The sequence below is a fragment of the Mus pahari genome, chromosome 17, assembly GCF_900095145.1.
Source record: "Mus pahari chromosome 17, PAHARI_EIJ_v1.1, whole genome shotgun sequence".
In the NCBI taxonomy this organism is placed as follows: domain Eukaryota; kingdom Metazoa; phylum Chordata; class Mammalia; order Rodentia; family Muridae; genus Mus; species Mus pahari.
Window position 1 is genome coordinate 44,204,702 of NC_034606.1, and position 21,152 is coordinate 44,225,853.

The 21,152-nt window shown below is 48.3% G+C and overlaps 1 protein-coding gene and 1 long non-coding RNA gene across 3 annotated transcripts in view; one reads left to right on the top strand and one right to left on the bottom strand.

The window, feature by feature from the left end:
- Positions 1-3,598: 3,598 nt before the first annotated feature.
- Positions 3,599-7,507, bottom strand: LOC115065685. Its single transcript, XR_003845453.1, has 3 exons — positions 7,329-7,507; positions 3,980-4,075; positions 3,599-3,679 (listed from the first exon to the last, which is right to left on the bottom strand). It is a non-coding gene; the product is annotated as an uncharacterized LOC115065685 (long non-coding RNA).
- Positions 7,508-8,731: 1,224 nt separating this feature from the next.
- The window catches only part of Eif3l (eukaryotic translation initiation factor 3 subunit L), a 19,707-nt gene continuing 7,286 nt past the window's right edge, over positions 8,732-21,152 (top strand). Inside the window, exons 1-10 of one of the 2 annotated variants that reach the window (XM_021216163.2) lie at positions 8,732-8,820; positions 9,236-9,284; positions 10,370-10,580; positions 11,858-11,937; positions 12,781-12,842; positions 16,067-16,136; positions 16,349-16,422; positions 18,745-18,916; positions 19,863-20,017; positions 20,695-20,865. In XM_021216163.2, coding sequence (XP_021071822.1) covers positions 8,788-8,820; positions 9,236-9,284; positions 10,370-10,580; positions 11,858-11,937; positions 12,781-12,842; positions 16,067-16,136; positions 16,349-16,422; positions 18,745-18,916; positions 19,863-20,017; positions 20,695-20,865 — 1,077 coding nt within the window. In that variant the 5' untranslated portion in view covers positions 8,732-8,787. Of the gene's footprint in view, positions 8,821-9,235; positions 9,285-10,369; positions 10,581-11,857; positions 11,938-12,780; positions 12,843-16,066; positions 16,137-16,348; positions 16,423-18,744; positions 18,917-19,862; positions 20,018-20,694; positions 20,866-21,152 lie in introns of those variants that run through there. The other variant, XM_029548207.1, reaches the window with a different exon arrangement.

The window sequence follows — 21,152 nt, forward strand, 5'->3', positions numbered from 1 at the left end:
TGTTACGGATGGTTATGAGCCACCATGTGGTTGCTGGGATTTGAACTCCGGACCTTCAGAAGAGCAGTCGGGTGCTCTTACCCACTGAGCCATCTCACCTGCCCTAAAAAATATTTTTAATTGAAAAAAAAATTTCATACAATAGATTTTGATCATACTTTTCTCTTCAACTCCTCCAAGACCCTCCATACCTCCTTACCCACCCAACTTCAAGCCCTTCCTTCTCTTATTCAAAACAAAACAAAACAGACACACACACAACAAATCCACAAAAATGACAAAGGAACAATGACACAAAAAATGCCCAAACAATGCAATGTAAAACAAAAATTTGCAAAAAGCAAGTTGAGTTCATTTTGTTTGTCAACCACTCCTGGGTATAGGGTCCACATGGAAGTATAGTTTATATATCCCTGAGACGTCATTGAAGAAAACCATCTTTGCAATCTGGTACTGATTGCAGATAGGCATTGATGGGCGGAGCCAGTGCCCACTTCCACCTCTCATCACTGGGACCCTATCTGGTCCCAGCCTTTGTGAGTTCCTTTGTGTATTGGTCCTGTTTGTGTTTGGAGAACACTCTTTCCTTGGAGATATCCATCTCCCCTGGTTCTTTTTGTTGTTTTCCGCTTCTCTAGACAGGGTTTCTCTGTGTAGCTTTGGCTGTCTTGGAACTCACTTGGTAGACCAGGCTGGCTTTGACCTCAGAGATCTGCCTCCCTCTGCCCCTCCCAAGTGCTAGGATTGAGAGCATGTGCCACCACTGCCCAGCTTCTACTGCATTTTTGGGGACCTGGTGCTGTGGGGTTGCTGGGTTCTGGTGCAGGCACACTGCCCTGCCTGTTCGTATTTTGTTTTTAAGCTTCTGGAGGTGTGCTTTGTGGTGTTTGTCTTGTCTTTCTCTTCTGCAGAGGAGTGCTGTGGTTTTGTTTGTAGTTGTCCTCTCTGGATCCTAGACAGGTGTGGTGGTTGTGGGGTCCCAAATTCTGCATGTCAGTGTGTGGTAGAAAGAAAGCTGAGAGGTGCTATGGAAAGAGCTAGATGTTGGCTATTCAGGCAACTCAAGCTGCATTCCTGCAGTGGGCAGAAATTCACTTCCCATACTTAAAAACCCTTAAGGCATGCGAGTGGCCGGGCTTCTGCTGGCCTGGCTTTGGCCTGATGAGCTCCAGTTGCTGAGGCCTGCCAGCTGTAATGGGCTTCCCAGGCCCTCAAGGGAGGAGAGTGGCCAGGCCCTGCCCTACAGGAAAACAAAATCCCATCAGTCCCTAAATTTGCCCCAACATCAGGGCACATAATCTCTCCAATCCCCGGCCACACTGGAAAGCTCCATCTGTGCCCCTAAGACACCAACCATACAGAAACCCTGTACTCAGCGAGGTCTCTTCTATTGCTCTCCGGAGCCCAGGCAGCCGCCCCATTAGGGTTTTTCCCTCCTCTGCTAATTTGAATAGGAATGACCTCCACAGACTCATGTGTTTAAATTCTTGGCTCATAGGGAGTGGCACTATTAGGGGGTGTGGCCTTGTTGGAGGAAGTGTGTCACTATGGGGCAAGCTTTGAAGCCTCTTATGCTCAAACTGTGCCAGTATGGTACCCAGTCTCCTTCTGCTGCCTGGTGATCAAAATGTATGCCTGCGCGCTACCATGCTTCCCACCATGATGATAATGGACTAAACCTCTGAAACCGTAAGCCCCTTCTAATTAAATGTCTTCTAAGAGTTGCCATGGTCATGGTGTCTCTTCACAGCAATAAAACCCTAAGACTCCTCCCAATCTCTTTTGTGAGGTTTGTTGTACAGTTTGACTTCATCGTATTCTTTGGCTCCTGACTGCCAGGATACCGTTCTCATCTGAGCTGTAACATTAACACTAGGGGTAATTGATGCGTTTATAAAAAGGAGAGGAGGGATATGTTTTGGTGGAGGTGTGGGAGGGTGCCTTGGCAGGCTCATGCTGAGGCATCCGTTCTCCTTGAGGGACCAGCCAGAAGATGGTATAGTATAGAATAGAGTTTATTTAGGGCATGAGGGGGGTGAGCTAAGAGGGTAGTAGAGGCAGAAAAAGGCAGAGAGAGGAGAGAAATAGAGGCTGGCCATGAGCACATGGAAAGAGAGAGACAGAGAGAGAGAGAAATGAGAAGGGGGAGGGGCAAGAGAACAGAGAGGTAAGAGAGCAGGAAGGTAAGAGAGAGACAGAGAGAGACAGAGAGAGACAGAGAGAGAGAGAGAGAGAGAGAGAGAGAGAGAGAGAGAGGGGAGAGGGGAGAGGAGAGAGGGAGAGGGAGAATTAAGAGGGAGCAAACAGCCCCTGTAGCCAGGCATACCTGGCTGTTGCCAGGTAACTGTGGGGCGGAGCTTAGACAAAATGCTAACAGTGATCAGGTCATCCTGACAGTAGGAAGAAATCCCAGGGAATAGGAGTGCAGTGGGAGGAAGGGCTTCTTCAAGCAGGCTGAAGAAGGACAAGGTGTAAGTCTGGAGAGAGATGAAAGGGCTACTGGGACAAACGGAGTCCCTAATGAGTAGGTCTGGGGTGCAAGCAGAGGCTCCCAGCAAGCAGGCTAAGAATAAACATATCTTAATGAGGGGCAGGTATAAGCCCCTAGAGGCACATGAGAGACCAGCCCCTCCCCCGAGGACCTCTCTCTGTGTCTCATTGCTATGAAGAGACACCATGACAAGGCAACTTCTACAGGAAAACATTTAATCCGGCCTGGCTTACAGGTTCAGGGGTTCAGAGGTTCGGATCATGATGCAAAGCATAGCAGTGGGCAAGCCGACATGTTACCGGAGAAGGAGCTGAGAGTTCCAGATCTTGACCTGCAGGCAGCAAGGAGGAGACTGTGTACCATGCTGAGTGTAGCTTGAGCATAGGAGACCTCAAAGCCCGCCCCCCACACCCACAGTGACGCACTTCCTCCCACAAGGCCACACCTCCTAATAGTGCCACTTTATGTGGGTCAAGCATTTAAATGCCCCCCCCCCCCCCCCGCTCAACTTCCAACTGCCAGGTTCCACCCACAGAACCCTTCATTGGCTCTAATGGCTGGACCCAGCCTCAATCCTGCAGAACCAAAAACCTAAGCTCAGGACATGAAAACCCCACCAATCTGTGAGGTGACCTCAAGTTCCGGACTTGCAATCCCACCAATCCCCACCCTGGATATCTCCACCCTGGAAGTCTCCATTTCCCCTTCTGCTCGGCTCCCTGCTGTGGCTTGCCTGAGCAGAGGCAGCCACCCTCCTGAGGTTTTACCTCCTAATAAATCTCTCGGGTGAGGCTTGTAGTGCAGTGTGACTTTGTGGTATCCCTTGGCTCCGGACTGCCAGGATACCTTTCCCCTTACAGCTGTTACAGAACAGGAAGGGTAATGAGAATCTTTTTCCTGAGTCCCAGCCCAGTGTGGCTACTGGCAAATCCTTGGTAGAAAATGTTTCTGGGTATCCGAGGTTGGCACAAAGGCATGGCGAGGGATTAAAAAGGGAAGGCTGAGAGGGTCGGTGGGTTTTAGGGTCAGTGATGTGAATAGGTTTTTGTTTTAATCCAAGATTTGAGATTACGGAACACAGCAGCAGGCTATGATTTGCCTCGTGCTCTGGCAGGGGCGTGACTTAGCCAGTTACAGATGGTTTCTGCTGCTGCTGCTGCTGTTAGCTGGTTGCTGGTTGGCGATCTCCTGATAATGAAGAACAAAGTTGCCTCACTCAATGCCCCTAATCAGCAGGAAGTAGTCCAGTAATATTGACTCGACTTTTCCACTCTAGTCTTTCTCTCCTATCTAGTGTTGGGGGTTGGAAGGGATAATGTTGAAGTAGAAAAAGGTAACCCACAAAGTAGCCAAAAGTTTGCCTATGGGAAGCTTCAAATACATCCATCTGAAACGCCTTGACAGGCTGGGATATGACTAATAACCCAAAGCAGAGAATTTCCTACCTCAAACCCCAGGCAACAACAGATCAAGAGAAGAAGGCAGCACCTTAGCTACTAGATCCTCTATTGCAGGCTGCTCTCTTCTTTTGCCTTTGAAGTCCTGCTTTCCCATCTGCAAAGGAGCCTTGCAAAATCAAACGCCCTGTGATGAAAGATTGCATGGTCTGTAAGGGCTTTCATCTGCTCAGCAACGTTGCCTTTCTAAGCTGAGTATGTGCTGTCAATCAATGGACCCAGTCTCCACTCAAAGGCAATTGTACAAAAATGGGCTTAAATGGAAGCCAGAGAGTGGAAGAAGCTATTACAGTGTAGATGGAGGCTGGGACAAGAGTGATGGAAACGAGGTGGCGAGACCCTAGCTTATAGGACTGTTTTTGGAAGTAGAGCTTGCAAGGCTTTTTCAGATGCGATGAATATGGCATATGATTGAGGGAGAGAAGGGAAGGACAGAGGTTTTGAGATGAGTGAAGGTAGAGGGCACAGTGTCCTTGTGCTCACAGATAAGTTCTGGCAAAACCAGGAGCATTGAGCACACAGCCTTCTCTCTTCAAGGGGAGTGCATACCTGTTTTCCACCCAGAAGGCTGGGAAGAGATAAGGTTAATAACCTAGTGAACTTTGCTCTCCGGGAGGCCAGGCTTCACTGGAATCCCCAGACTCTCCTGCCCTAGACTTTTAGCTTTGTTTCTTTGAGCTCATTGAGATAACTCTTAACAGGAAGATTCTTTTCCAAAATTATATTGTACTTGAATATGTCTATAATAAACTTGCCGAGCCAGGCGTGGTGGCACACGCCTTTAATCCTAGCACTCGGGAGGCAGAGGCAGGCGGATTTCTGAGTTCGAGGCCAGCCTGGTCTACAGAGTGAGATCCAGGTATGGAGAAACCCTGTCTCGAAAAAACCAAAACAAACAAACAAACAAACAAACAAAAAACATGCCGTTGTCAGACTCTAGAAGCTTGAATGAGCACCAGCTCACTAAGTCATGGTGAACCAGATTTCCTTTCCTGACTGTCCCCTTACACTTCCCTGATGGCCGTAGAATTTTCAGGGATCCCCACAAGCAATCAAAACACTAAAGTTCTCCTTAATTGAAAAGGGGAAACTTCAGTAGAGACGGGGTTGAATCTGAAAGTCACAGGTCAGTTTGGAATTGTTGTTGTCGTTGTTTAGTCCTGCCTGTTCTGGAACTCACTAGACCAGGCTGACCTGAACTCAGAGAGCCACCTCCTCTGCCTCTGGGTGTTCCTAGGATTGAAGGCAGGAGTCATTTTGATTGATGCTAGGGATCAAACCCACCTCCTTACACCTGCTATGAAGCCCTTTGCCACTAAGCTAGGCCTTTTAGATAACCAATTACATAACCCATGATCCAGCCTCAATAGTGGGGTCTGGGATGGAGGCAGAAATGGAAAGTTTACAGCACATATGTGGTCCCTAAGCCTCCTGGACTAGGTAAGCCACTGGGGAGTAGGATAAGTGGACAGAGAGGGGAGTTAGCGATTAAGCCATGGGATCTGTGACTGGAGAGAAAAGAAGCAAGCCAGCACAAAAGGAAATGAGAATGAGTAGCCATTGAGGAAGGACCTTTCAGGGCTTTTAGGATTCTCTTTGGTTCTGTATGCTCTTGGGTGCTAGAGAGATGGCTCAGTGTTAGTTAAGCATTGCCTTACAGACAATTCCATAAGGCTTCTCCCAGGAACCTAGGAGCAGTGACCTAGCAACAGCTGACATCATTTCCTGCTGCCAAGTGTTAGCCAGGTGTGACAACTTATAAGAAGACTGCTCACGTGGGGGGGGGGGGGGGGCTGGAGAGATGACTCGGCGGTTAAGAGCACAGACTGTTCTTCTGAAGGTCATGAGTTCAGAACCCAACAACACATGGTGGTTCACAACCATCCATAATGAGCTCTGGTGTCCTCTTCTGGTGTGTCTGAAGACAGCTACAATGTACTTAGATGTAATAAATAAGTCTTAAAAAAAAAAAAAGAAGACTGCTCACTACCCCATGTTCTCATTCTCCCCCCCCCCTCAGAGGAGTGAGGGGAGAGACCGTGTGTGTGTGCCCCCCCGTGTGTGTGTGTGTGTGTGTGTGTGTGTGTCCATGTCTTCCTGGACAACCTCTCTTTCTGTCCTTCTCCCTCTGCCTCTCTGCCTCTACCCCTTTCCAGGTCCCTGCTCCCCTCCCTCCTATTTATTATGGTCTGTCCCATGGTGTGATTCCTCAGTAGGATACCTTGGCATAGACCCACCAAGGTATTCCCTCCGCTGCCATGTTATGCCACAAGTATACCATGTTATAAAATATAATATTAAGGGTACTTGGTCCTCTTGCAGTGACTGTTTGGTTTCGGGACCCTGGGACTGAGGTGCATATTTTATATGTCAAAGTAGACCTGGTTTCCAGATTCTCCCAGCATCCCTCAGTCCCTACCTGGAATACCCTGCCCCCAACCCTGAACTGCCCTTACCCCTATATAATCCAGACTCTAGAGACTTCTCTCTCTTGCTCTTGCTCTCGCTTCTGCTCTCTCTCTCAGTTCTTCCTCCTCCTTCTTCCCCCTCCCTCTCCTTCCTTCTCTCTCCCCATGGTAACTTCACTGGGCTCTGTCCTTGGGGCCAGTGAACTTATCCAATAGTAGCTTCCCTATGAACCTGTACTTAATATAATCTAATCTGTCTTGAATTGACTCATTTCCTATAACTTACAACAGCGGACCTGCGTTCACTTTCTAGTACCCTGGGTAACCACTGCCTGAAAGCCCAGCTCACCGCCTAACATCCTCTTCTGGCTTCCATAAGCCTGCATATAATGCGGTGTGAGTGAACATGCATGTAAACACACATGCCTATTCTTTTTTTTTTTTGTTTGTTTGTTTTTCGAGACAGGGTTTCTCTGTATAGCCCTGGCTGTCCTGGAACTCATTCTGTAGACCAGGCTGGCCTTGAACTCAGAAATCCGCCTGCCTCTGCCTCCCGAGTGCTGGGATTAAAGGCATGCGTGACCACTGCCCGGCTTTTTTTTTTTTTTTTTTGAATCTCCTTTTAAATTGTGTGTTCCAGTGTAAGGGTCCATGATTTGCCAAAGAATGATACCCTGGACTCAAATAGTATAAAAACACAAAGAGTGTTTTACTCTGCAGAAGCCCAGCATGCTGGGCTCTCCCATTAGCAGACTAGAGAGACAAGTGAGCTCTCAGGCCACCTTAGAGGATTCTGCGGTAGACAACCTTTATCTTACTCCATCTCTAAGAACGTTCCATCACCAGGGCACGGGGGCTGGAAACTGAGGTCTGGAAACTGCTGCTCACCCACTGTCCTTGCCTCCGGCCAGGTGGCAGGGCAGCTTCTGACCAGCTGCCCTAAGCCTGGGGTTTTTCTAGTAACTGACTTACCTGGGCATGTCTCCTGTACTGCCAATTTGAAGTCTGTCATGGAGTCAGCCTAGACGCCTTCTAGAAGAGCTAAGAAGGGCATCTTCATAAGTAACTGAAGTATATGCCTGCTAGTTATAAGCAGGGGATCCAAGTTTGTGATACAGATGTTTGCATGAAGAATAAAAAATAAGCCAGGGCTGGAGAGACGGCTCAGAGGTTAGGCTCACTGGCCAGCCACTCTTCCAGAGGTCCTGAGGTCAATTCTGAGCAACCACGTGGTGGCTCGTGACCATCTGTAATGAGATCTGGTGCCCTCTTCTGGCCTGCAGGAGTACATGCAGAGAGAACACTGGGGATTTGTGAAGCTCTGACCACTGAAAGCTGGGAGCCAGCTCCGGTCACACAGTGAAACCTCATCTCAAATAACAAGACAGAACCAAACAAAACTTTAAAGCTGGGTGTGTTGGTCCATAAGTCCATACCTGTAATCCTAGCACTAGAGAAGCTGAGGCAGGAGGATTATCACAAGTTTGAACCAGATAAGGCTATACAGCCGAAAACCAGACCAGCCAGGCCTGCAGAATAAGAACCTGCCCCAAATCAAACAAAAGCAACACAAAGTTCTCAAAACCCAGGGAGCAAATATACATCTTGGTGTTCTGAAACATACTTTCCTTTCCTTATTAATGATTGAATATGCTGGTAGTTTCTGGATCTGAAACAACTTTGTGTCCTTTCTCTGTCCCCTTCCCCCTTCAGCATCACCCACATGCTTGGGAAGTACTCCAGGCCTGGGCTGTTTCCCCAGATTTTTTTTTACTTTTTTTTTTTTTGTTTTGTTTTGTTTTTTGTTTTTTTGAGACAGTGTTTCTCTGTATAGCCCTGGCTGTCCTGGAACTCACTCTGTAGACCAGGCAGGCCTCGAACTCAGAAATCTGACTGCCTCTGCCTCCCGAGAGCTGGGATTAAAGGTGTGTGCCACTACCGCTCTGCGGCCTGCTACATCTTAGCAGGTCACTTGAAGCCGGCTGCTCGTCATCTTTTTTGTACCATTTTCTTCTGATTTCTCTTTCGTTTTGTTGTTGTTTTGTTTTGGGGACCTCGCTTTATAATCATAATGGCCTGGAAATAACTAATTCTGGTTATCCTCGAACTTGCTGCAGCCTCCTGCCGCCGCCATCCATGAGATGGCAGATGTGAGTCAACAGGGTCTCGGCTTCCTTCCCCTTTATGGCTTGCCCGCCCCTGCGTGTACACCGTACTCCACAATCATTTCGTTTGAAAAGCCCGTTTTGCAGTGGGGAAGGAACTCTGACAGTTCGGGAGCTCCGTCCTTCCAATCAGAGCTCCATCGGTTCCCCGGCGACCCCGGAAAGGCTTTGGGGGCAGGTTGGCCTGGGCGGGACTTCCGGTCCGGCCAAGCAGGCGCGGAGTTCTCCTTCCGCTCTCTCCCACGGGCTTCTGGAGCGCCGTAGCCATGTCTTACCCCGCTGATGACTACGAGTCTGAGGTAATGAAGGGGTGAGCGCGTGGCGGGGCACCCGGTTCGGTGGGATCTGTCCCCGAGGTGAGGCGGCGTCCAGATCGGGCCGGAACATGCGGACCTCGATCATTCCGGCCCTCCCGGCGCTGGGTCTCTCCCCGCCGGGTCCCTCCTCTGCCGGCCGTATGTCCCCGTATGTCCCCGCGTGTGGTCGCAGGCGGAGGCGGGCCGAAGGGTGTTTGATGCTGAGTTCTTGGCTCCCATTGCGTCTGCTTCATTGCGTCCCTGTTCTCTCACACATGTGAAGCCCTCCGAGGTAGCGACTGTCTTGTCTTATCTGCTTAGTGTGTTTTGCCTCCTGCCTGACATGGAGGCCCGAGGACGAGCATTTTTGGAGTCCCCCATTTGTCGTGTCTCTCTAACTTTGTCTCTTTCCTCACAGGCTGCTTATGATCCCTACGCCTACCCGGGCGACTATGATATGCACACAGGTGAGGCTCTCAATTTGCCCGGCCGTCTCGGTGCCTCCCAAGGATTGGCACTTTTTTCTTGGAACTTCTCAGCGTTGACTCCCAACAGGGACCTGTTAAAAAAACTGTGTCCTGATGGCCCGAGTGTGGAGTTGGCTATTAGGTCTGATTGGTAGGGTGGTGCAAAAGCCTCATAAACCAGGCCTTTTTTTGTGGTCTACCTGCCCTCCTCAGAAGAGGCGCATCACTGACCGGGCTAGGTTTTTCTTACTTGGGGCAGATCTTATTTATTATACTGGGGGTGGAACCCAGAGCCATGCTTGTAGACAGTCTCTGAACCACACCCATAGCCCTCCTCCCTGAGCTGTCTGGCCAAGGTGAAAAGTCTGTGGCTTTGTAGTTTTGGTACTGGAGATGAAATTGGATTGGGGTCTGGTACTTGCTAGGCAAACTCTTTACTACTTGAACCACACACTCCAGCCCCAAAGAAGAAAATCTTGGTGTGAAAAATCTTCCTTGATTCAAACCAAGTCTAAGTGAAATATTTTGGGGAGGCTTTTGAAGTTTGCCGAAATGTTCTAGTGACTTTGAAATTAAGTAAGTACCAAGTGGCTTGCGATGCCCACAGTATGTATTCTATTGGCCCTTATAGTAGTTTTACAACGTAAACATGTTAATGTGTCTTTAAAGGTGAAATAAAGTAGCGTACCATGCATCATTTGGTTAGAAAGTGAGTTTCCTTTCCTTTTTTTAAAGATGGGGTCTCACTATGTAGCTCTGGCTATCCTGGAACTCACTATATAGAGCATGCTAGCGTCACAGATCCAGCTGTCTGAGGGTTGGGATTAACACTGTGCGCCCACCCACCCAGCTGAGAAATAACTTCAGTGATAATTGTCCTGAAGGCACAAGGACAGTGGGCTGGGATTGAGGGTGATGGGTGACCTTAGACCCTTGCTTGTGCTGGGCAAGCAGTCTGGGACTGAGACTGAACTATATCGCCAGCCCCGCAGGGTGGTCTCGCCCTGATGTGTCATCAGAAGCCGGGGAGCACACTCTGTCCTCTCTCTCTCATCGGGGAGCACTCTCTTATCTCTCTCTCCTAGGAGATCCGAAGCAGGACCTTGCCTATGAGCGACAGTATGAGCAGCAGACGTATCAGGTGATACCGGAAGTAATCAAAAACTTCATCCAGTACTTCCACAAGACTGTCTCCGATTTGATTGACCAGAAGGTGTATGAGCTTCAGGCCAGTCGCGTCTCTAGTGATGTCATTGACCAGAAGGTGTATGAGATCCAGGACATTTATGAGAACAGGTGTGGAGGGTAATATTGTCTTTCTGAGTGGAACTGGCCTGGTGACGGGGGCCTGCAGGATGGTACAGTTCCTTCCTGCATGTGTGCACGCGTGCTGTGTGTGTGTTTTGGAGATGGTTTCCTGTGTCTTTATGACTCCTTTGGGCCAGAGCGCTGGTTTAACCTTCTTAATGCTGGCACCCTTTAATACAGTTCCTCATGTTGTGATGCCCCCATCCATAAAATTATTTTTGTTGCTACTTCATAACTGTCATTTTGCTACTGTTAATGAATTATAATGTAAAAATCTTTGGAGGTAAAGGCTTTTCAAGGGGGTTGTGGCCCACAGGTTGCAAACCACTGTCTGGAGCCATGTTAATTAACTGGACTTTGTATCCCAGAAACAAACAATGCCTAAAATAACGTCATTACTAATAATGATAGAAGTACCAATTTGCACGTTACCATGTAGCTGAAGCAGTGTTGGCATGTGTGTTTACTGCTTTGCTCTTAACAGTAATCCCATGATGCTGAAGCAGTGTTGGCATGTGTGTTTACTGCTTTGCTCTTATCAGTAATCCCATGTAGCTGAAGCAGTGTTGGCATGTGTGTTTACTGCTTTGCTCTTGACAGTAATCCCATGATGCTGAAGCAGTGTTGGCATGTGTGTTTACTGCTTTGCNAAGCAGTGTTGGCATGTGTGTTTACTGCTTTGCTCTTGACAGTAATCCCATGATGCTGAAGCAGTGTTGGCATGTGTGTTTACTGCTTTGCTCTTAACAGTAATCCCATGATGGAAGTTGTGTGGTTTTTCTTCTTTTCTCCTGTTGTAATAGAAATGAATTGCATGGCTAGCACTGTGCATATGCCCAGTTCTGAACCTGCGTACCATGAGACTGGAGCCTAGTTTTTGAACTATGAAACCATCTAGTACATCCCAGCTCAAACCAAGCTGCAGAGTAGTATTGAGGGGATGTCCTGAAGGCAGTGAATGCTAGATACAGACAGGCCAGCCGGGGATGAGATAGGGAATATTTCAAGCAAGGGTGTGTGTGCGCGCGCGCGCAAATAACCAGACGCCTATTGGATCAGTGAGCAGGAATTGACCTCTGTCCCCACATTGCTGAGGGTTGGAAGAGGAGGGCTGGGTTGAGGAAAGGCCTATCTGGAAGCCTCAGGCTCTGTTTCTGTCTCTGTGCTGTCTCCTATGTCTCCGAATCCCAATATATAAAACTTGAGGGTTGGGTCTTGAGTCCTTCTTGTTTTGCAGTTGTGAATTGTTTACATTTGGCTTTCAGCTGGACCAAGCTAACTGAAAGATTCTTCAAGAATACACCGTGGCCTGAGGCAGAAGCAATTGCACCCCAAGTTGGCAACGGTAGGTGTGACACTGCGTCTCGTGTGCTGGATAGCAGATGTCAGGACTGGGCTCATCAGAAAGGTTACGGGGGCTTGCGTGGTTTTCTATTTTTGTTTTTTTCAAGACTGGGCTTCTCTGTGTACCTGGCTGCTGTCCTTGAACTAGCTCTGTAGTCCAGGCTGGCCTCGACTTCAGATATCCACCTGCTTCTGTCTCCCGAGAGGTGAAGATAAAGGCCTGTGCCACTACGCCTGGCTTGCCTTTGTTTTACTTAGCATTTTGTTTCCCCGGAACATAAGATGTAGGTTGTTCGTGAGAGAAGGCTGTATAATTTGCACTTTCCCAGATCTAGAGTCTTCGTCTCTTCCTTTGGGGGTGGGGAGATCTCTGAGTTCCTTTGCCTTCAGCTTCTTTGCCTCCCACCTCTTGCTTTCATCTTCTGTGCGAATGAGGTCAGCAGATGTGGCTTCTCTTTGGCGTGTGGTGTTGGGGATGTGACCAGGACCTCAGGCATGCGAGACAGGCTCCCGTTGAGCTGTGGTCTATGTCTGCCAAGCACCAGTTTGCTGTTTCAGTTTTTTGTTTTTTTTTTTCCAGACTAGCCCTGGCTATCCTAGAGCTATCTCTGTAGACCAGGCTGGCTTGGACGTCACAGAGCTCTCCCTGCCTAAGTCTCTCAAGTACTTGGCTCAAAGTCTTGAGTGCGCCATGTGTTGGATACATAGCTTCTTGGGGCACAAGCTTAAGAATTTAGAAGTTTAACCTCTAAATCCCCTCTGTCTCCACCTGAAAGGCTGCAGCTGCAGAAGACAGCCGGTTGGTTTGTAGATTAACGAAGTACCCTTCAACCGTGTCTTTCAGATGCTGTATTCCTAATTTTGTACAAAGAATTGTACTACAGGCATATTTACGCCAAAGTCAGTGTGAGTACTCTACGTTAACTGTTGGTGTTGTCAATAGCTTTGTAAAATGTCTATGTCAGTTCCATCTCTAGTACTGTCTCTCGTCCATGTCTAAAGACGCTTTGTATGTTTTTTGTTGTTTCTTTTTACGTTTATTATACGTGTATGAGTGATTGGCCTGCATGCATGTATGTGTGCATGTGTGTGCCTGGTGCCCGCAGAGGTCAGAAGAGGGCATCGGAACTGGGGTTCCAGACAGTTATGGGTTGGCTGCGGATGCCGGGAATCTAACCCTGGGCCCTGTGAGAACAGTGCTCTTTGTCGTGAAGCATGTGTCCAACCAGCCCTGCCCGCCCACCCCCATTGTTTTTTTTTTTTTTTTTTTTAATTATTATTTTTTAAATTTATTTATTTATTATATGTAAGTACACTGTAGCTGTCTTCAGACACTCCAGAAGAGGGCGTCAGATCTTGTTACAGATGGTTTTGAGCTACCATGTGGTTGCTGGGTTTTGAACTCCGGACCTTTGGAAGAGCAGTCGGGTGCTCTTACCCACTGAGCCATCTCACCAGACCCCCCCCCCCCCATTGGTTTTTGTTTGTTTGTTTTAACTTTTCTCTGAAGAAAGACAAAATGAATTGTTTGATCCAGAAAGTTGGTCTCTGTGGTGGACACTTGAGCACTCTAGCTTGTCTGTCCTTAATGTCCCCATCATCTCAGGGGCACATATATCCCCATGGCCTGTCACTATTAGCACATCCCATCCCCATCAGCACATACCAAGGCAGACCCATAGCCCTGCTGAATATGGCTGACATGGTTGCCAGTTTTATTTCTTTCTTTCTTTTTGCTTTTTTTTCGGATAGGACTTCTCTATATAACAGCCCTGGCGCTCACTCCGTACACCAGGCTGGCCTTGAATGTCGCACCTAGCTTTGTGCTCATTCTCTGTTACTGGCCTGTTGTAAATATTAACCATCAGTGGGAGGTTCTACCCAGCCTTAGGCCGTTTAATCCCAGTAAACCATAGGCAGCACTAGAGCTGGGCAGATGCCCACCCTCCATGCTATTCTGTCTACTTCACTGCTGATGACCCTTGAGATAGGACTTGCCATGCTGTCCGCCTGGGCCCTCCTACTTCTGCTGACCAGGCCTCGTGGTTCTCATGGTCCCTTACCCCAGGGCACCTTCTACCCCCTCTGCCTTCTCTCTTCTGTGGTCCTGCATCAGACCCAAAGCCCAGGAACTGAAACTCCACCCACCTCTCTTCTGCCTGGCTATAGGCTGCATGCTTATTTAGTCAACCAATAGTTTTGAATTAAAAAGCAAGGTTTCATAGCTGCACTTGGTGTGTGTGAAGGTCTCCTCACCTGAGACCAGATCTTGAAGGCCAGTATTCAGCATCACAATACATAGCCACAGACCAAACCTAAACAGTTTCCCTTTTGTGTCTAAAAGGTTCTTTCTCTTGGACTAATAAACAACATACATTAGGAATAATTACAAAATAATTATGAAAATTATTAGGTATGAGTTACATTAAAAAAGTTTAGTTTGTCAACTCAGAAGAAAGTATTTTGTTATCTATCCTGTCTTGATGAATTCAGAATCTAAATCAATTTCTATCTTACCATTATTAACTTAAAAATATTTTCTTAGACCTAAAACATTTTCCTAAGTGCTAGACAGTGTAAGTTTAATTTTGAGACTATAACTGTCTGGTCTTCAACCTCATTGGAGACCTGAGAAGGAATAAATACTACCTGAGTACACAGGAAGTGTATGAACTCAGCTTCCAAAAGCTATAGAAATGATAGACAACTGACCACCTGGACAGACAGCTGGCCGCCTGGACAGTCCCAGTATTCTTTTTTTGTTTGTTTGTTTTTTGTTTTTTCGAGACAGGGTTTCTCTGTGTAGCCCCTGGCTGTCCTGGAACTCACTCTGTAGACCAGGCTGGCCTCAAACTCAGAAATTTGCCTGCCTTTGCCTCCCGAGTGCTGGGATTAAAGGCGTGTGCCACCACGCCCGGCTCTTTTTTTTTTTTAAGATTTATTTATTTATGTGTAAGTACACTGTAGCTGTCTTCGGTCTTCAGACACTCCAGAAGAGGGCGCCAGATCTCATTACAGATGGTTGTGACCCACCATGGACTTTCTCAGGACCTTTGGAAGAGCAGTTAGTGCTCTTAACCGCTGAGCCATCTCTTCAGCACGCCCCCCCCCCCCAGTATTCCTTATAATGTTGGGGCCTCTGTCTTCAGCCTTCTGGTTCAGAACATCTGACAGACGTTATGTGAAGCAGTAATTATGAAGGACTAGCTTACCGTGTCTTGGCAGAGCTTGGCAGTGGACTGTCCTGTGTCCATTTGTCCTTTCTGGACAGTGTTTTGTCTGCAAGTGAAGTTAGGACATTTTCTTTGCCCAGTGGCTAGCTTGCCACAGTTGGAAATTTTTGATGCCCATTATCCTCTCCCAAGTAGAATGGGTATTGCCAGGAGTCAGTATGTCTCAGTGTCAAAAAAGGTCTTAAATTCCTATAATTATATTTAAATGCCAGCATTCTGTGAGTCTCTAAGGTTTTTTAAGACCATCTAGTGAGTTAAAAAGTGAGCTAGAATGCAGCTATGCCCCTTATACCAATTGCGTGCCAGGCGGCAGAGCTCGTGAACATAACAGCAAGTGTAAATGCTGGCTAGCCAGCCTGGGCTCTTCCTGGACACTGCTCTGCACTTCCACTGAAGCGCAGCTCTGGATGCTGGGACCAGATGTCAGCCTAGGTGCACAGGTGCAGATACAGGAGACAGACAGACGGACAGGTCTGTCCTGGACCAGCCCGGTCTACATAATAAAGTCAGGGTAGGACCTTTTGCTGATAGCTATAATCTGTACTTGCAAACAAGTCTGGCACTGGGAACTTGTGGTAGCCCAGTGCTGGGTTGTCTCCTTTACCTCTGGCCTTCAGGTGCCCCAAATGCTCCCTCTTTCCCTTTGTTAGGGCCATAGCTCGAGAAGCACCTTCCCTTTCTCTCCTAGAACTGCATGCTTGTTGTGTGAGTGTTGGTTGTGATCTGTGGCCATAAAACTTGGCCTTGTCCTGATGTTCACTCATTGTGGTACCCCTGTCTTCCCCCTCTTATGTACTTGAAGAGGACAGGCCTCATTCTCAGCCATGGCGGTGAGCTTTGAGCAAAGTACTTACGTGCTTTGTGCTTACGTGCCCTAACATCATGTTCTCTTTCCAGGGGGGTCCCTCCTTAGAACAGAGGTTCGAATCTTATTACAACTACTGCAATCTCTTCAACTACATCCTCAGTAAGTCTCAGATTTGGCCAAAGGAGTGTATTAGAGCACCCAGCTTGCTCATTTATTTATTTATTTGCCAAATTTCAATGTGCAAGTAGGAGAAAGGGAGGGTTGGTGGTTTATAGTCTTTGATGAGGGAGATTGTGATGGTTGCTCTGCAGCCCTGCTCCAGCGGGCGAGCTCCTGCCTGGACGCTGATCTTCTCGTTGTTATCTCTGTAGATGCTGATGGACCTGCCCCGCTTGAACTCCCCAACCAGTGGCTCTGGGACATCATCGATGAGTTCATCTACCAGGTATCTGTTCAGCCTCAGCCTTAACCACAAATAAGGAATTCCCACAGGCTGTGCCTGTGGCCAGTGTTCAAGTGTGTCCCCAGCGTGGCCCTGGGGCACTGGGCTCTAGGTTAGAATGGTTTTCTGAAGAGAAGAGTGAAGCCTGGGAGAGCATTCCAGTTGCAAACAGGAAAGTCTTGGCCTTGAACTCAACTCCTCTGCCTGGTACTTTTCTGACTTCAGGAACTGGGCTGGCGGCTGCAGATTTTAGGGTCTGGAAGAAGTGGCTTCTAGACTAGAGGCTGCCTAGGGTCTAGTAGCTGACATTGTTCAGGCCTTGCTAGTTTCTCTCGTCCATCAAATGGAAAGTCCTTGTATCTTGTTTGTTCCTCTTTATAGACCATGCCAGCCTTGAACTCGGAGACCTGCCTGCCTCTGCCTTTCAAGTGCTGGGATCAAAAGGATGGGAGCCACCACTGCCAGGCTGTTAAGAGTTCTGTATCTTAGCTGGGTGTGGTGGCGCACGCCTTTAATCCCAGCACTTGGCGGGAGGCAGAGGCAGGCGGATTTCTGAGTTCGAGGCCAGCCTGGTCTACAAAGTGAGTTCCAGGACAGCCAGGGATACACAGAGAAACCCTGTCTTGAAAAAGAGTTCTGTATCTTGATCCTGTGTTTCCCTGGCATACGTTATATCAGAATGTGGTATCACATTGCTTATCTGGAAGGAAGTATCTCTTGCCTTGGAGTTCTCCTGTTGAGGCTGCACTGAGAATGTGGGCAGGTGTAAAGTATGGTGACAGCTGTGCGGCCTGGAGGTAGAAAGTCAGTGGCTGTTGACTGGCCCTGGACGTCGGGTGTGTGACTTAACTGCCCGCTGCAGTTGCTTCCTGATCCCCAGCACATGGCTTGCTGGGGAGATTCCTGAGGTTCTGCGCACGCCGTCACAGAGCAGCTCCTGAGTGACCCTTGTGTGGTCACTGTGGCCATGCTCCTTTTAGCTTTTATTCAGTCGTCTTAGAAGCAGACTATACCACTGGCCATGGAGGCACATAAGGGGGAGGCAGGATCATACCATGGTCCAAGCCAGCTAGGTCTACAATAAAGTTTAGAATTTAGAAAAATTCAGGGGAAATTGGTGTCTTTGTTTTAATTTGCTTTGCTATAGTGGCTTCTGTAGCTCTGGTTTTCTTCGAACCTCTAATCCTCCTGCCTCTTCTCCCATGTCCTGGGGTTACTGGCATATAACCAACAGAAAGGTTAGACATCAAACGTTGTTTGAACATAGGTTACAGAGCGGGGAGCCTCTGAGTACAGGGTGTTGGCGCGTGATGGCAGGTGGAAGCACCCCACCGTGCTCTTTGAGAGAGGCTTCTTGCCCTAAAGGAGTCACCAGTACCTCTCATGGTGCAAATCTCAGGCCATGGTCACCTTGCTCGGTCCCCCGGCTCTCAGCTGTCAGCCTGTGGGCAGGATGTGAGATTGTTGGCTGACCTGTTGCCTCAGGAGAGAGGAGGAGGCCCCTCTGGCCCAGCCACATCCCTCTTAAGCATAACTCCTCGGCTTAGCTGCCGTCCTTTGGTTAAGGGCTTTCTCATTCTACAGAGCCTAGGATCAGTGAGTGCCTGGAGCCTTCAGGCCAGCACACTGGACACAGTGGGAGTGGTTGCCTTCTTCAGCGCGCGCGCTTTCTCTCTCTCTCTTTAAATTAAGATAGGGTTGTACTATGTGGAACTCACTTTGTGAACCAGACTGCCCTTGAACATACACAGACATCTGCCTTCTGCCGCCTAAGGCATTTGCCACCAATTTTGGGGAGAGTTAAGTGTTTTCAATCCTCAGATAACATGAAAGTGCCTATTTGCATCAGTTAATTTCAGGGGACATTGGTGCATAAGTGTTTATATGAATTTGTTCCTATAGCGCTGTCACTTAATATCATGCTTTTCCTCAAATGTTTATATATTTTATGTCCGAATGCTCTGTCTGCATTTAGACCTTTGTGCCAGAAGAGGGCATTGGATCCCATTACAGATGGTTGTAGCCACCATGTAGTTGCTGGGGATTGAACTCAAGACCCCTGGAAGAGCAGTCAGTGCTCTTAACCACTGAGCCATCTCTCCAGTCCTACAATATGAAGCTTATTTTACCATTTGCTGTGACTTGAAGTCATACACTTTGTCTTCATCCCAGTGCTTGGGCAAAAGCAGGATGAATGAGAGTTTGAGGCCACCTAAACCATAGCTTTGTTATTTCTACCTCTAAAAATTCAATAAAGCCTGTTACCTTATGCTCTGCATGTGACTGTCACTTGGATCTATGCAACCTCTTTTCCTTCTTCAACAGTTCCAGTCATTCAGTCAGTACCGCTGCAAGACGGCCAAGAAGTCAGAGGAAGAGATAGACTTCCTTAGGTCCAATCCTAAAATCTGGAACGTGCACAGCGTCCTCAACGTGCTGCACTCCCTGGTAGACAAATCCAACATCAACCGGCAGCTGGAGGTCTACACCAGCGGAGGTGAGTGTGGGTGGGATATCCATGTCCGGCTGCTTCTGTGACTTGTGGGGTCTCAGGACCTTTGCGTTAATACCTCTCAGACCGTGCGTGCGTGTGTGTGCGTGTGTGTGTGTGTGTGTGTGTGTGTGTGTGTGCGCGCGTGTGTGCATATGTGCACGTGTGTGATGCTATGCTTGTGGACACATGCAGAAGTTGTTACCCTCTACCATAACATGGATTTTAGGATCGGCACTTAGTCCACTGGGCATTGTGGCCAGTGCTGAGCCCTTTGACCTGCTCTTCCTTATACTTACCTCCAGTTGTAGGTGTGAACCTGGGATAATGGAGCCTAAAAGTGAGGCAGACTAGAGTCTCATACAATAGCTTTGTTTGGAGCGTCAGTCCGTTTATCTTTGAAGACAGGGTTTATTCTTGTAGACCAGGCTGTCCTTGAACTCTCAGAGTCTGTGTCCCGTCTGCAGAACATAAGAGTGAGAGCTCTTTATAGTGTAGAGTTAAAAGCTGGGCATGGGGGGTGGAGAGGTGGCTCAGCAGTTGAGAGCACTGACTGCTCTTCCAGAGGTCCTGAGTTCAGTTTCCAGGCAGGAAACTTTTTAACAAAAAGTTTAACAAAAGTAAGATACTGGGTTATCTGAAGTAAACGCACACCTATTCCCTATAACTGGGAGGGGCACAGAGGCGCATCCCAAGATCAAACCCAGGGTTAGAAGGAACAGCTATGTTAGGATAAAAACAACACGAGCGGTCCTGCCCCTCTCAAAGCTGTTAGTCAGCAGAACGTGAGAACACGAGCGGTCGGGATGCTTGAGCCTCCTAGGTAGGGGAAATGCGTGTTCCTGGAGTTGTGGCAGCAGGTGAGAGAGACACTTGCTGAGCAACATTCAGTGGTCAGGCCCGGCCTGTTTATCTTCCCCTGTGGAAGCATCACAGCGTCCGTCCTTCACAGGTGACCCGGAAAGTGTGGCTGGGGAGTATGGACGACACTCCCTCTACAAGATGCTCGGCTACTTCAGCCTGGTGGGGCTTCTGCGCCTGCATTCTCTGCTGGGGGATTACTACCAGGCTATCAAGGTGCTGGAGAATATCGAGCTGAACAAGAAAGTAAGTACAACTGCCTGCTGTGCTCTGACTTCTAAGAACACCAACCTCCTGGGATGAGTAGCCAGGAAATGGACAGTCGAGCCTGAGGAGCCTGCGCGGGATGGATGGCGATACTGAGGTGTGAACTCTCAGAGTCTGTGTCTGTCTGCAGAACACAAGAGTGAGAGCTCTTTACTAGTGTAGAGTTAAAAGCTGGCCATGCGGGGTGGAGAGGTGGCTCAGCAGTTGAGAGCACTGACTGCTCTTCCAGAGGTCCTGAGTTCAATTCCCAGCAACCACATGGTGGCTCACCACCATCATCTGTAATAGGATCTGACGCCCTCTTCTGGTATCTCATAGACATGAAATACATAGATGATAAAAGCTGGGCATGTGTGGTGCATGCACTGTGGGGAGACAAGGACACAAGTTCAAGGCCAGCCAGGCTTCTATATGATAAGACCCTGTCTCCAGAACAAAAACAAATTCCTGAAAGACGTAGGTTTCTAATGTCTGTCTGTCTGTCTGTCTTTGGTTTTGTTTTCTGGAGACAGGTCTCACTGTATAGCTTTGACTGTCCTGGAACTTGATGTAGACCAGCCTGTCTCAAACTCCCAGAAATGCACTGAGCCCTGGTGACTTTATCCTGTGTCGGATGAGTCGGGACTCTTGGCTACTGCTTTCACCTTCCCTTGCAGAGCATGTATTCCCGTGTGCCTGAGTGCCAGGTCACCACCTACTACTACGTGGGCTTTGCGTATTTAATGATGCGGCGATATCAGGATGCTATCCGGGTCTTTGCCAACATCCTCCTGTACATCCAGAGGACCAAGAGTATGTTCCAGAGGACCACGTACAAGTATGAGATGGTGAGAGAGGGGGGCAGTGTTCCAGAGGACCACGTACAAGTATGAGATGGTGAGAGAAGTGGACAGCCACTGGCTCAGCAGGCAGCCCACTCCTCAGCACCTGTGCCAACAGTCCTGCACAAACACCTTCCACTCTTTGCTACTCTTTATGACTATTTCATTTCAGTACAAGTTAAATTGGGGATATTTGTGGGATATGTGGTAATTAGATTTAATAAAGAGAGAGGGAAATCAGCTATGTTTGCTGACACACATCTTTTTTTTTTGGTTTTTCGACACAGGGTTTC